Source organism: Carlito syrichta, unplaced genomic scaffold (genome assembly GCF_000164805.1).
Source record: "Carlito syrichta isolate Samal-C Ts95f unplaced genomic scaffold, Tarsius_syrichta-2.0.1 Scaffold305614, whole genome shotgun sequence".
Lineage (NCBI taxonomy): Eukaryota > Metazoa > Chordata > Mammalia > Primates > Tarsiidae > Carlito > Carlito syrichta.
The window spans coordinates 212,228-226,954 of record NW_007249710.1 but is presented as its reverse complement, the minus strand read 5'-3'; the positions used below and the strand labels follow the sequence as shown (position 1 = coordinate 226,954).

The 14,727-nt window shown below is 42.6% G+C and overlaps 1 protein-coding gene across 1 annotated transcript in view; it reads left to right on the top strand.

Annotated features, from left to right (window-relative positions):
* The window catches only part of VAT1L (vesicle amine transport 1 like), a 180,856-nt gene that overhangs the window by 65,090 nt on the left and 101,039 nt on the right, over positions 1–14,727 (top strand). The window contains exon 4 of the mRNA XM_008061797.2: positions 9,199–9,341. Within this exon, the coding sequence (XP_008059988.1) occupies positions 9,199–9,341 (143 nt within the window). The remainder of the gene's footprint in view (positions 1–9,198; positions 9,342–14,727) is intronic.

Below are 14,727 nucleotides of genomic sequence, written 5' to 3'. Positions count from 1 at the left end.
GTGGACCAGGGAGCAGGAAGGTTTAGCATCTCCAAGCATTGAGAACTTAGACCATGCTAATGGGGATGGAAGCTTATTTTCTCTCTTTGCACCTCTGATTCACAGAAGCCTGTGTGAGTCATGCCCTGATCTTCAGTATCCCATATACGAAACTCATGGGTGATGTCAACCTCAGCTAGGAAAAGAGCAAGTGGATTGTGACAATGCCGTAATAGAGCAACTTAGAGGAAGGACATCTTCAGAGAGCAGTAGATCTTACTACTGACTACGTTAGAATTCCCCAGGGAACTTATAAGATTGAATCTCTACTAATTGTCTGGCCCCATCTAGGTTTTGGAAAAAGTATCTAATATTCACATATTTCTGAGCATCATGGGGACTTCTCATCTAAATCACGGGGAGTGTGCCAGAAAGGTTGATTTGCATCAGTGGCTCTCAGCTTGAGCTATATCAGAATCCCCTAGAAGTCATATTATTAAAACTCAGATTGTGGGGCTCCATCCCAAGAGTTGCTCATTCTGTAGTTCTGGGGTAGGGCCTGAGAATCTGCATTTCAGCAACTTCCCAGGTGGCGTTGAAGTTGCTGGTTGTGGCACTGCACAACCAGAAGCGCCGATCTAGAAGCGCCGATCTAGATAATGAATAAAAGAGGAAAAAAAACCAAAAGAAAAATCAAGCAGTTATCCATTCTTGTATATTGAGCAATTGATTAGCCAGGCTTGGTGGCTCAGCCTGTAATCCTGCGCCTTTGGGAGGCTGAGGTGAGTGGATTGCCTGAGCCCGCGGGTTTGAGACCCGCCTGGGCAGTGAGACCTCATCTCTACAATAAATCAAAAAATCAGCCGGGCGTGGTAGCACATGCCTGTAATTCTGGCTACTTGGAAGGCTGAGGCGGAAGGATCACTGGAGCCCAGCAGGTCGAGGCTGCGGTGGCCGGGAGCAGTCACTGCACTCCAGTCTAGGCGACAGAGTGAGACTTCAACTCAAAAAAAAAAAAGAAAGAAAAATGCCTGTGCCACTTTTTTTCAATTTCTTTTCCCTCTCTTTTACCCCAGCCACAGGCCATGTAGCTTTTTTTTTTTGAGTCAGAGTCTCACTCTGTCACCCAGACTGGAGTTCAGTGGCATGCTCACGGCCACCCCAGCATCAACCTGCTGGGTTCCGGCAATCCTTCCGCCTCAGCGTTCCAAGTAGCTTCCAAGTAGCTCAGGCAGTCCACTTGCCTTGGCCTCCCAAAGTGCTGGGATGACAGGCTGAGTCATCGAGCCTGGCCCATGTAGCTTCTTACTGTTGAAATCCTCAGCACCCGTGCATCACAGCCAGTGTCACACGTAGGTTCACAGCTTTGCAGTGACAAACAAGGTATGAAAAAGAAAAGCTGACTGACTCTTGGAGCGGAGTAGGTGAGAACACAGAATATTCTTTGCTGCCTTTGGGGGCAGGGCCCATGGATCAGCCCACACAGTGGGATTTGAATTTCCTTTTCTTAACAACAATTGAATCAGCTGAATTGTTGAGCAGGCAAATGACAGCGTGCTCTGAAAAAAGGCGTTGCTGACCCTGTGTCTAAGCCTCTGTGTGGGAGTTTGTATTGTAGAAAAGCATGCATATGGTTCATGTATCCAATGTACTAGATTTTGTGATTACCTGTAGTTATCTTTGCTAGTCTGAGCACCTCTATGAATTGATGAAGATCACAAAACAAACTGACAATTCTTTGGAAGACAAAAATCTTACCTCACCAGTCCTCTAGACATCTTCTTGATACATTCACAAGCTTATTCTGTTCATTCTTTTCCATCTTTTTTTTTTGAGTCAGGGTCTCACTGGCATGATGATGGCTCACTGCAGCTTCCAACTCCTGAGTTCAAGTGATCCTCCTGCATTAGCCTCCTGAGTGGCTGGTACTATAGGCATGCACCACCATGCCTGGCTTATTTTTTATTTTTTTTGTACAGACAATGTCTTGCTATGTTGCCTAGGCTGGTCCCAAACTCCTGTGCTCAAGCGATCCGCCTGTGTTGGCCTACTAAAGTGCTGGGAATATGGACGTGAGCCACCATGTCCAGCCCTTCTTTGACCACATTAATGGTATTTGGTTTTCACGAACTGTTTAAAGGTGAAAACAACTTTTGGAAGAGATATATAAAATACTATTTTAAAAATGATCTGGAAAATAGTCAAGTTATCAATAGAGAGTTCCATTTTTTATCCAACTTAGAGTAATAAGTCAACTTTCATTCTTTTTGGCAGGTTTCCCCAAATAGACTTTGACCCAGCTAAATATCTAATCAGTGAAACCTGTATATCAGAACTGGAGAGACCATAGTGATCACAAATCCAAGCTACCATTTTAAAAATGGTAAAGTGAAAGCACAGAAAAATTAGATTGCCCGCAATCACAGGACACATTTGAGGACAAGTTACTTGACTACAGGAGAGTCCTGTTCTTTATGCTACTTAGTCTCTACCCCTGCACACCCACACACTTCTCTTTAACACATGCCCTCATTGTCTGCATAATGCTGAGTACAAACATGATGCAGCCATGGACTCTTTTTTTTTTTTTTTTTTTGAGTTGGAGTCTCACTCTGTCGCCCAGACTGGAGTGCAGTGGCCGCTCCCGGCCACCGCAGCCTCGACCTGCTGGGCTCCGGCGATCCTTCCTCCTCAACTTTCCAAGTAGCCAGAATTACAGGTGCGCGCTACCACGCCCGGCTAATTTTTTGATTTATTGTAGAGATGAGGTCTCGCCTGCCCAGGCGGGTCTCGAACCCGCGGGCTCAGGCAATCCACTCACCTCAACCTCCCAAAGGAGCGGGATTACAGGCTGAGCCACTGAGCCCGGCTAGCCATGGACTCTTATTCTAGTGGCTCACTAGTTGGAATTGGTGTTCTTACCCTCATGTTTTAAGAGTATGATTGCACTTTTTAAAAAAAATTTTATTTTTAAGTTGGAGTCTCACTCTGTCTGCCAAGCTGAAATGCAGTGGCATGCTTGTGGCCACCACAGCCTCGATCTCCTGGGCTCAGGCAATCCTTCCGCCTCAGCCTTCCAAATAGCAGGAACTACAGGTGCGTGCCACCATACCTGACTAATTTTTTGATTTATTGTAGAGAAGAGGTCTCGCCAAGGGCTCAGACAATCCTCTCACCTCTACTTCCCAAAGTACTGGGATTATAGGCATGAGCCACCACGCCCAGCTGATTGTACGTTTAAAGGTGTATTTATTTTACTACTATCTATTGTCTTCATTAGAACGAAGGCATCAAAACAGGGTTCACATATAACATGTCCACCTTTGAATTTCTAGCACCTCTCATAGTGTCTGATCCATTCAAGGCACTCATTAAATAGCACCACAGTGATGGAATGAATGACTCAATGAAGTAACAGAGAGGCTGAAATTCAAAGGATGATGAAGAGTCAGACAGGAAAAAAGACAAGAAAGAGGATTCCATGCAGTGAGAACTACATGTGCAAAGATCCTGTGGTGAGAGAAAGAATTACACTTAGGAAGAACTGAGTATTTTTCCCTATGGCCAAAGCTAGAGCTCTGGAATACAATAAGAAACAAGGTTGTAGAGCCACACTATTCACAATGACAATAGCATTAACCCAACCCTGTCACCCATCAAAAGTGGACTGGATAAAGAAAATGTGGATATACACGATGGAGTGTTACACAGCCATAAAAAAGAAAATCATGGCCTTTGCAGCAACTTGGATGCAATTGGAGACTATCATACTAAGTGAACTCTCCACAGAAACAGAACTGAATATCGCATGTCTTTACTCATAAGCGGGCTCTGAACACTAGTCACATTAGCACAAGGGAAGGATTGGCAGTCACTGGACACAGCTAAGGGAGGGAGGAAGGAAGGGGACATGACAACATAGTGAATACCTGGTCCATTACCAGTGGAAATGGGGACCAGTTAGAAGCCCAAACTTCACCTGCATGTGGCCAACTTATATAGCAAATCCTCACGTGTACCCCATAGCTCTAAAGTAAATAAATAAATAAATAAGAAACAAAACTGGAGAGGTAGATACTATTCAAATTATGAGACTTTCTTAAGTCATTCATTCTCTGTCTCTTATAACTGAGTCCCTGATGCTAAATCCTGACTCCCGGTGCACTGGTAAGATCATCTATGTTAAATCCCCAATTAGTGGGTGAGCAGAATTTCAGCTGGGCTCAGTCCCAATTTCAAAACTGTTACAGCTAAAAACTGGCACTTTTTCAGTGCTTAATATGCACCAGGCAGTGTACTAAGCCTTTTATAGAGATGCATTCACTCCTGTAATCATTCGTTTACTGTGCTTAGCTTTTCTGGTATAGGATCTTGCTTTAATGTACCCGTCTGTTGGTAAGAGTCGTATTTCGGAGACCCAAATCAACTCCCTTATAACTACTGTCCCTGGATTTTCTGCTGTCTGTGCTGTGCTTGAGGAGACCCCAGCAGCCTTGGAATAAGGATTGGGCTGATTAACATCTGGTTGAAAATCTCTTCACCCATGTGAACCTGAGACAAAGCTATCCAACAAGTAATTGATGGCAAGGACCCGTGGTTCCTCTGACTACAACTCGAGTGCTTAGCTGCACAGATAAGAAGATTAATAGCGGAGTGGCCTTAAAATCAGAGGTACCTGGATTTGACTCCCAGCTTTATCATTTACAAGCCAGGTAACCTTGGCAAGTTCCTGTCCTCTCTGAATTCCCATTTGTAGATATAAAAGGGAAACAAAAATACTCACTCTAAAGGTGGATTAAGAATTTAACAAAGCACTTTAGTACTGTACCTGCCCCATAGTGGGACAAAAGAAACCACAGCTGCTATCACTGCTCTATTGTTAGCTATAGGGAGAAGGGGAGACATGGTGCTGAATTCTTACATTCAAGAGAGAAAAGGAAAGTCGATTAAAAACATGTGCATGCAAAAAAAAAAAAAAGTGCACGCAAATCTTCATTTACAGCAATGACTGGGAGAAAGGAGTGTCTTGTTCGTTTTATATTCTGGGTCTGGAGGTAAATTGCAAAGTCCTTTTTATTGAAAGTTCATTCTGTCTTGCACAAATGTTTATGGACTGCATGCAATTTGCTAGGCACGTAGGAGAGACAAAGATGAATGAGATGCTGATCCTGCACTCACCTTGGGAGTTGGAGAAGGGAGACTACAGACTTCCTATACATACGAGGGAAAGCACTTTTCTGCTTAAATGCACAACGCTGAGCATTAGTTACTTTAGAAATCATTGAGGATCTTATGAAGGCCTCTCATTGCCTAAATGAGTTGATAGAGAACAAAAAGGCTGCAATTAGATACGTCCTGAATTTGTGTTTTATACCCAGTAATATTTATATAATCATGAAGATTATTATATTATATATAACACTTATATAGCATACTAATTATACTATCTTACTAATGTAAGTCTAATTCTATATTACTAAATAGAATATATGATATACCAATTATAGATGTAGCATATAAAATACTAATTACACATGCCCATGTATAATACCAGTGGTAGTAATATATAACACTAATTATACATTATTCTAACTATACTTTATTTTAGCTATATATAATTATTTATACATAATATATATCACCTATTATACATAATACTCATATAATAGTATAAGTATTTAAGTAACCCGGATTGTTTCTATTATCTCACTTTTTTACCACATGTATCTTTTCTCTTTAAAATGGAAATAGTGAAATTCTGCTTGGGTCATAGTGAAATTCTGCTTGGGTTAGAGACTGTAAATGTTAACGAAATTTAGACTTTGGGCCAAGAGCAGTGGCTCATGCCTGTAATCCCAGCACTTTGGGAGGCCAAGGAGGGAGGATTGCTTGAGCCCGGGAGTTTGAGATCAGCCTGGGCAACACAGTGAGACCTCATTTCTACAAAAAAATTTTGAATTATCCAGACATTGTGGCACATGCCTGTAATCCCAGCTGCTCAGGAGATTGGGGCACAAGGATTGCTTGAGCCCAAGAATTTGAAGCTGCATGAGCTATGATCGCATCACTGTACTCCAGCCTAGGTGACAGAGTGAGACCTGTCTCTAAAATCAAATAAGGTGAAATCTCTTCCTGAGAATGCCATGGGAAGAGGGCTGCACAGGGCCATACTCATGTGAGACGTTGAGCCGTGGTGGCTCAAGTTCCGTGTGTTATTAGGGAGTAGGTAGTACAAAAGAGGAGGAATATGTGAATGAGGCAGATTGGATCGGATCACGGAGGGCTGTTCTTGTGTGGTAAACTAAGTGGTATGCATTTTATTCTGAAAGTCGTGATGGGCACTGAGAGTTTTGAAACAAATCGTGAAATGCTCAGTTTTGTGTTTGAGAAACATCTCTCTGACCACAGGAGGACACTTGGAAACAGCCGGTCCAGTTAGAAAATGTTGTCATAAAACAGGGCAGTGAATGAGATGGCCCAAGCTGAGAAGGGACAGTTACAAGAGATGTCAAGGAGAAAAAAACAAATACACTTGCTGACTAATTGGAAGTGGGGGTGAGGGAGGAAGAGGAGTCCAGGATGATGCCCAGATTCCGGACTTTAGCCATGGGTGAGTGGTGCAGTCCAATCCACTGAAACAGGGAGTCCAGCAGGAGGAGTGTTATGGGTTGAATTTCATCTCCCTGAAATTTATACATTAAAGTTCTAGCCCCCAGGACTTCAGAATGTGATATTATTTGGAGATAGGGTCTTTGTAAAGGTAATCAAATTAAAGTGAAGTCATTAGAGTGTGCCCTAATTCAGTAGAACTGGTGTCCTTATAAGAAGGGGCACTTTGGACCCGGAGATTGTCATAGAGGGATGATGACATGAAAGAACCCAGGGAGAAGACTGCCACTTACAAGCCAAGGAGAGAGACCTAGAACAGATCTTTCCCTCACAGCTCTCAGAGGAACCAACTATGTCGATACCTTGATCTTGGACTTTTAGGATCCAGAACTGTGAGAAAATAAATTTCTGATGTTTAAGCCACTTAGTCTATGGAACTTCATTACCACAGCCCTGGAAAGTGAATATAAAGAGTGACTCATTTGGAGATGGCCATGAGTTATGTGTTGGATCAGTTTAATTTGCTGTGTTGCTCTTAGGATAGCCAGGTAGAGATAAATGCCAAAATGATAGTTAGAGATGCAAGTCTAGGACTCAACGGGCATCTTGAGACTGGAGACTAACACGTGCAAATCATATCAGACTCTGGCATCTATAGCTCGATGTGAGTAGTACATAAAGGAGATTTGAAAAATAGTTGAATGGATGAGTCATATTTGCCTAAGGGCAGAGGTCAGAAGGGACAACAAGGATATTGGAACTAATTCCAATCTCCCATCCTGGTACTAAGAAGGTTAGCTCAACCCCTGTCGATAGGAAGCTGTAACTATGGCGTATCTGAGACTAGCGAATTTGAATTGCTGCATTGGTTGCTGGTATTTACACTCACTGGGAAGGATAGTCTGCTCTTTGTTCTATGAGATCTGGCAGGGGGGATTAGACAAATATCAAAGCTATTCTTAGAACAAAGAACCATAGCCTGCCTAGAGTCTTAGGTTCACGCCCACGTTCTGAAATGTTGACCTCCAAAGGAGCATGTCAGCAACATGTCTATTTTAGGTAGGGACATTAGCTTCAAATGTCATAATAGAAAATGGCAATAACTGGAAGCCAGAAGACCTTACTTTGAATCCAAGGTCTGCTTCTGAAAAACTGGGTGACCTTAACCTTTCTGAGTCTCCTTCCCTTCATCTATAAAACAATGATAGGGAGGTGGTAATTGGATGATCTCCCAGCTCTACCATTCTGTGATTTTCTCAATGTTGCCTTTAATTGCAACTTTTGATAAGATAACATTTCCACAAATTGACCTGCCAGCCTGATTTAGTCCACCAACATGAAGACGTGAAAATAAGATGATGGGCAGAAATTAATATCACAAATGACTTTGGCAGAATAATTTCCCTTCTTAATATGGCAGATGGAACGCTGGAAAGAGACAGCCCTGGGTTTTAGGATACGTTCTAATTACCAGCAAATTGGGTTTTACTGGAAGGTTTCTAAATGTACATTATCATAGTATTTTGTCCAATGAGTTAAATTCTGACCATTTTGAAAGAGGATATGGAGAATTAACCACTCCTAAATGCAGTCGTGATTTCTCCTGGATCATTAATACTTAAAACTTGTGTTAACCTTTTCTTTATATGTCCAGGAATCTCAACTCTGGATCTAGTAAGTCTCTGAGGGGGAAAGATAATTAGGATTTATCGAATATCTATTAAATGTCACATTTTGTGCAGGACTTTGACCTGTGTTACATAATACCTCATTTGACACCTCCCTGAAGCAGATGCAGTCAACCATACCATATCTTCTCAGCATTCAACTCAACGTGCTGAAGGTTGCATGCTGAGGGCTTCTGTTTGGCGATAGAACACGCTTGGCTCAGGAGAACAAGTCAGATGGGCACAGGAGTTACTACTGCAGAAGTGGCCCTCAACCAGTATCAGATGAAAAAATGCATTGGATAAACACTCTAACTTCCTCATCCCCTTGACTAGCATAACTCTATGCTTGCTCACAGAGCTCCCCAGAGGGACTGAGCTCCAGTTGACCACAGTAGATATGGTCTGAATGACACATTCTTTATCATCTGCCTTCTTTTTCTGTCTTGATACCATGTTATCTCCTGAGATTATCTTCCAAATAAAGGACTTATATCCAAATCCTTGTCACAGTTCTGCTCCTGGGGGACCCAAACTAAGACATCCCCCAAGATCCTGATGGAGTCAGTAGCATTATTGCCAACGTACAGCCCAGTGTGGTTAAATAACAGTTGTTAAATCTTGATGCTCGAGTTGTCTGACTTCCATTGAGTGGTTCTCAGCCAAAGTATTTTGTTCCCCCAGGGGACATTTTGCAATGTTTGGATGCATTTTTAGTTGTCACGCCTGAGAGGAGGGGGTGCTACCGGCTTCTAGTAAGTGGAGGCCAGGGATGATGCTAAACATCTTACAATGCACAGTTCAGCCTGCTACAACAAAGACTAATCCTACTTATAAAAATATCAACAGTGCCGAAGCTGAGAAATCTTGTTTTAAACCCAGCAAGACTGGCTGTTAAATGGTGACTCTTATGGGTGGCTTGTTTATTGTATTTCCTTTCCAGGGCCAAGCTGTGGCTCAGCTGTGTTCCACTGTACCCAATGTGACTGTCTTTGGAACAGCCTCTACTTTCAAGCATGAAGCAATCAAAGACTCCGTGACCCATCTCTTTGATAGAAATGCAGACTATGTGCAAGAAGTAAAAAGGTAAGATATTTGATCTAAAGAGCACCAGATTGGCCCTTGCTTTCTTCCCAAAGAACAGTGGCATTTTTTTAAAGGAGGGATAATAATATCAGTAATATTGGGAGCTTAATGTTACTGGCTCTGTGCCAAATACTTTAAATGTATTAGCTCATTTAATCCTCTTAACGATCCCATTATTATCCCAGAGGAACAAAATATTTAAGTAACTTTCAAAGCTAATGTATTAAAGTTCCACTAGCTGCTATTAGACTGTTTCAACACAGAGAAGTTTATTTCTCATTCATTCACATGACAGCCCGAGGTGGATGTCTGATGGATGAACTTCTGGAAGGACATTCAGGCTCTTTTCATCTTATGGTTCCACCATTGTCTTGGATCTTAGGGTCCTTTGTTTCTAGCTGGGAGAAGGGGAGAGAGCATTTGAAGGGTCATGAAAGGGAAGCTTTTATGGGCCTGTCCCAGGAGGCATAGACACCCTGCTCATTTTCTAGCCCTAGCAGGTAGATCCTTGGCCACACCTTACCAGTTGTAAACCGGGAGGTGTTGTCAAGCTGTGCACCCAGGCAGGCCTGGTCCAGGCAGCAAAGGTGGAGCCTAGCATTAAACCAGGCATTCCGACTTTGGAGCCCAGGGTTTTACTGTACAGATAGTGCCTCTCTAAAGAGTGAAGCATGGACCGAAGTTTCCCATAGAAAGAGAAGGGCTGGAAAGAGCGTGTTCTGAGATGTCGCATACCTGCATACTGAGTAATGGAAGCAGCTCTGAGGCCGAGAGAACTGCAAGAAAGCTTAATGGGGTGCAAGTTCAGGGATGTCTGGCTACCCGACCTAACCTCAGATATTGGCAAAGGAGTATTGAGGAGGTAAGGGAAGGAGAGACATGAAGTGAGACTGGGCAAGGAGACAGGTGTCACGTGCACATAAAGACCACGCACATCAAGTTAGGAATTGCGGACTCCAACCTGGGTGTGACCAGGAACCACTGAAAGTCTATAGTGGTACCAGGATCAGATCTGAGGTTTGAGCAGTCACTGGGGGTGCAGAGAGAATGAATAGAAGGGGGAAGGCTGGGGCTGGGAAAGTAGTTCCTGGCTGCCGCAGTCATCTGGGGAACGTTGGTTTATTAACTGTGATCCTGAAGCTGTTGATGATGGCCATGTGCGTGTCAACACAGGGAAACCAGCAGAAAACCCAGTTGCCACTATGGTTGCAGATGATTTGTATGTCCCTTCGGCTGCTGCTCAGGGCTCACGGTTTGTTCTCAGGATCCGCTCCACTCACAGCTCCTGACACTGTTTTTATCAATTTCATTTTTGAGCACTCAACTGTAAGGTGCAAAGGTATTGAGTTGCCCAGATGCATCTTAATAAAGAACCAATATTCTCCCATCACAGATGAAGGTGGGAAACTGAAAGATGAATGGATTTGAGAGATGATTGAGGTGATAGATTTAGGTTGAGAAGTTTCTTGCAAAGGAGAGTCTTCTGATGGTCTGAATTTTCAGATTTGTTTTGAAATTTTGAACATAGAGATCTGCATATAATTTAACAGTTCCAGCGGGATAGGAAAAGAAAGCTTAAAGGGAGACACGAGAAGTTCACTCTCTGTTTCTCAGATGTCTAGAGGCTGCAGACTTATCTCGAAGACATCCATTTGCTCAGTTCCTCAGCTCTCAGGCAGTTCTTCCTACTTTTGAGTTCCTCAGGCTCTGGTCCGGAAAGTGAGCTGCTGTTGTCCCTTCAGTCATCTTTCCTTTCACCCCCCTTCAGTGATATTTTTGTAGGCATTCTTTCATATATTCATGGACACAACTGCTTAATAAAGTTCTGCCGAGTATCTGTGATGGGCTAAGGACAGTGTTGGGGCAGAAGATCCAGCAATCCCACCTTGAGGGTCACTGTTCCTCTGGAGTCCAGAGTCTAGTTGAAGAACAGGGGACAAAAGAAAAATAAAACTATAGAGAATTAACTGATGCTCATTTTGATATGTGCTCTGGTGGTGAAATGCAAGGTGCTAGTGAACATTTGCTGGTGAGGAAATCAGAAACATTGTCGATCACAGAGTGGGATTTTGGCTGGGAGTTGAGGGATAAGAAGCTGACCAGGGAAGAGCATTCTCAACTAGGGGGAATGCTGTGGGCTAAGGTCCCGGGTCAGGAAAAGTTTCGTAAATTCCAGAATCTGAAAAGGAGACCAGTGTAGCTGGAGGTGGTAGGGCGTAGGAAGTGAGAAGAGAAAGGGATGGCGATATGGCAGCTCTTCTGAGAACATGATAGCCCATAATCAGGGAACTCCTGCCCGTCCCTTCCCCAGGCAGCTGTCCCATGCCCTCATATTCTCCCTGAGGGACCTGCTCCCTGAGCCTCTAAATCAGTGATTTCTGCTGATGTCAGAAGAGCAGAAGGCAGCAGCATTTGACACCCACCTCACCACTACCCTTCTTCAAATGTGAATTTTCAAGGCTTATTGTGTTTTTAAGTAGATACCCTTGGATTAGACTGAAAATGACTAGGAAGCAGCAAGTATATTTATACTACCCTCTGTCCCAGAATCCTACCCTCCAGAAATAATCCAGAAGAGAAGAGTTCCGGGCTCAAAGCTGCCTGGTTTCATAGCCAAGCACGGCTCCTATGTCATTCTAAGTGCTCAGCATATGTCGACAGGGTGAATTATAGCATTGTCTGTAACAGTGAAAATTCAGAACCGATCCCCACAATCAATAGAAGGGAAACAGTTCAGTAGATTATACTACACCCACATGCTTGAGTATCGTGCAGCCCTTTAAAAATGATAATTATGAAGACTCTGTCACAAGATGAAAAAAAATGCCCATGGTAGCATATTGAGTGAAAAAAAGCAGATTGCCAGATTCCATCTACACTGTGATCAGAGCTTTGTACAAATTCTCAGTGGATATAGACATAAAATGAAAGGAAAAGAAAAGTATCCAACCACTAACATGCAACAGGAGTGGAATGTAGAGTGATTTCTCTTTATTTTTTGACCATGGGTATTGTTTCACTATTATGTGTATGATGAACCAGAAAAATAAAATAATATTTCTTGAGATGAAAACTCTTCTATAAACCAGTCAGTCGGTAAGCCTCTTTTGAATGCATTCCTAGCCTTGAGTCAGGTGTTATAAAGGGAATAGAGAAAAAAATATTTATGATACAGATCTAACCTTTACATCAATTACCTTCTCTCTGTTTGGGAGGAGATGAATACGAGTGAAACCAAGCAAAAGAGAAAGCTTGAGTCATGTGCAGCTGACTCAAGGGCTTTAGAAATAAAACACAGAGGAAAATCAGAGAGAGCACATCAAGATGGACAGCCCCTCAGGTGCACTTGAAGGGTGAGATCGATTTCAGCAGGTGGAGGAAACTGGGAGACAGTCCCAGACAAGGGAAGATTGGACAAGCAAGGTGGACAGTAGCAGTCACATTTTCTTGGTCTCCTGCCACCCTGATAAGGGTTTGATTAGACCATTTCACAGATAAGGAAACTGAGACAGGACCAGATTGACCTCTGATGTAGGTGTGTGATTCTATGAACTTTCTATTCTGCAAAACTCCTCTTGGTTAACAGTACTCGAGGAAATTTGGGGGTGTGAAAGATACATTCATAATGTTGATGGTGGCAATGGCTTAAAGGTGTGAACATATGTCATAACTTACCAAATTGTACACTTTAAACACGTGCAGTTTATTGTCTGTCAGTTATATCTCAAAGCTGTATAAAACTGCTTTTAAAAAAATCAAACGTTTTAAAACTTCATTTAGTGAGACTGGGTAGTACATAATATTATTTCAGACTTTATATTTATTCATTTATTCATTCGTATACAGATGCTTCTTTTATTATGATGGGGTTGCATCCCTATAAACTCATCACAAGTTGTAAATATTATAAGTAAAAAATGCAATGAATTTAAGGGAGGAACCACAAAAATCTGGAATTATTTTTTGGAGGGCAGACCCCTTATACTTATAGTACAGGCTTCCCCTGCTAGTTAAGTGTTCTAGGAACCCTTCAGCATCAGTGGACCAGCTAATGTTGTGAGAGGCTGCCTTCAGCTTCAGTGAATATTTTTTGCCAATTATTTCAGTGCATTTGCCCATTTCATGATGGGTGATTTACAAGCATACCTGCCCACATCATACTGAGTGTTCAGCACTTTTGACCAAAAATGCCTGACCCTGTGCTCCACCCTCCCTATTCACCCGATCTTGCCTCGAGTGACGTTATGCAGAAGCACTAAAAGGCATCAAAAACTGATGAGTTCAAAACTGTTTTGAGCAATGGAAACAGCATCTCAATAAGTGTATTGCATCAAACGAAGAGTACTTTGAAAGTGACTGAAGTTTAAACGTGTATGGATAAATATACAATTATTTAGAATAAATTCCAGGGATTTTTGGATCCCCTGCAGGCACTTACCTTACCAAGCATCATAACTTAGCCTACCCTACCTTCAGTGTGCTCAACACGCATTTTAGAGTACAGTTGAGCAAAATTATTTAACACAAGTCTGTTTTAAGATAAAAGTATTGAATATCTCATGCAATCTACTGAATACTGAAAGTGAAAAAAACAAAATGGTTGTATGAGTTATCATCATAACATCAAAAAATCATAAAAGTTGAACCACGGTAGGTCAGGAACACTGTACATTACTGATTCCTACGAGCGGGCTACAGAGACACAATAGTGAGCAAGACAAGCATGTTCCATGACCTGAAGTGTCCAAACTAGTTGAGATAGTTAAGGAAATGAGCAACTGAAAGACAGTGGGGTTAGCACCTGATAGGGAAAGTACAGGGTCCAAGTGAGCAATGTTTACATGGAAGTTCAAAGAACATGGCAGAACCCACTTTTGAGCCTTACACATTTTATAAAGTAGATCTCATCCTTACTTTCCAGAGGAGGGAGGCAAGGGCAGCCTGGTTAAGTGTCATATAGATACACGTGGTAGGGCTCAACCCCCGGTGATTATGGTTCCAGAGCTTGGGATTCTTCCAGCAGCCACACTTACTCTCACAAAGGCAGAAGGGTGGCTTCCCCTGAGCCAGGGAGGAGACCAGGCTGTCCCGATTAAAGCTTGTGGCAGTGTGAGGTACTGGGACCTAAAGAAGGGGCTAGATCAGAGTTTCTCAACCTTAGCACCATGGTCATTTGGTGTTGGGTCATTCTGTTGTAGGAGCTGTCTTGTGCATTGCTGGATGTTATCAGCATCCCTGGTCTCTACTCATTAGATCTCCGTCCCCTCCAATCATGACAACACAAAATGTCTTTAGACCCTGGTAGGAACCACTGGGCTAGACTGATGAGGGCCTTGAAAGCCTTGAAATTAGCTTAATTTAGAGACTGTGTCAGAAATGTGGAGTT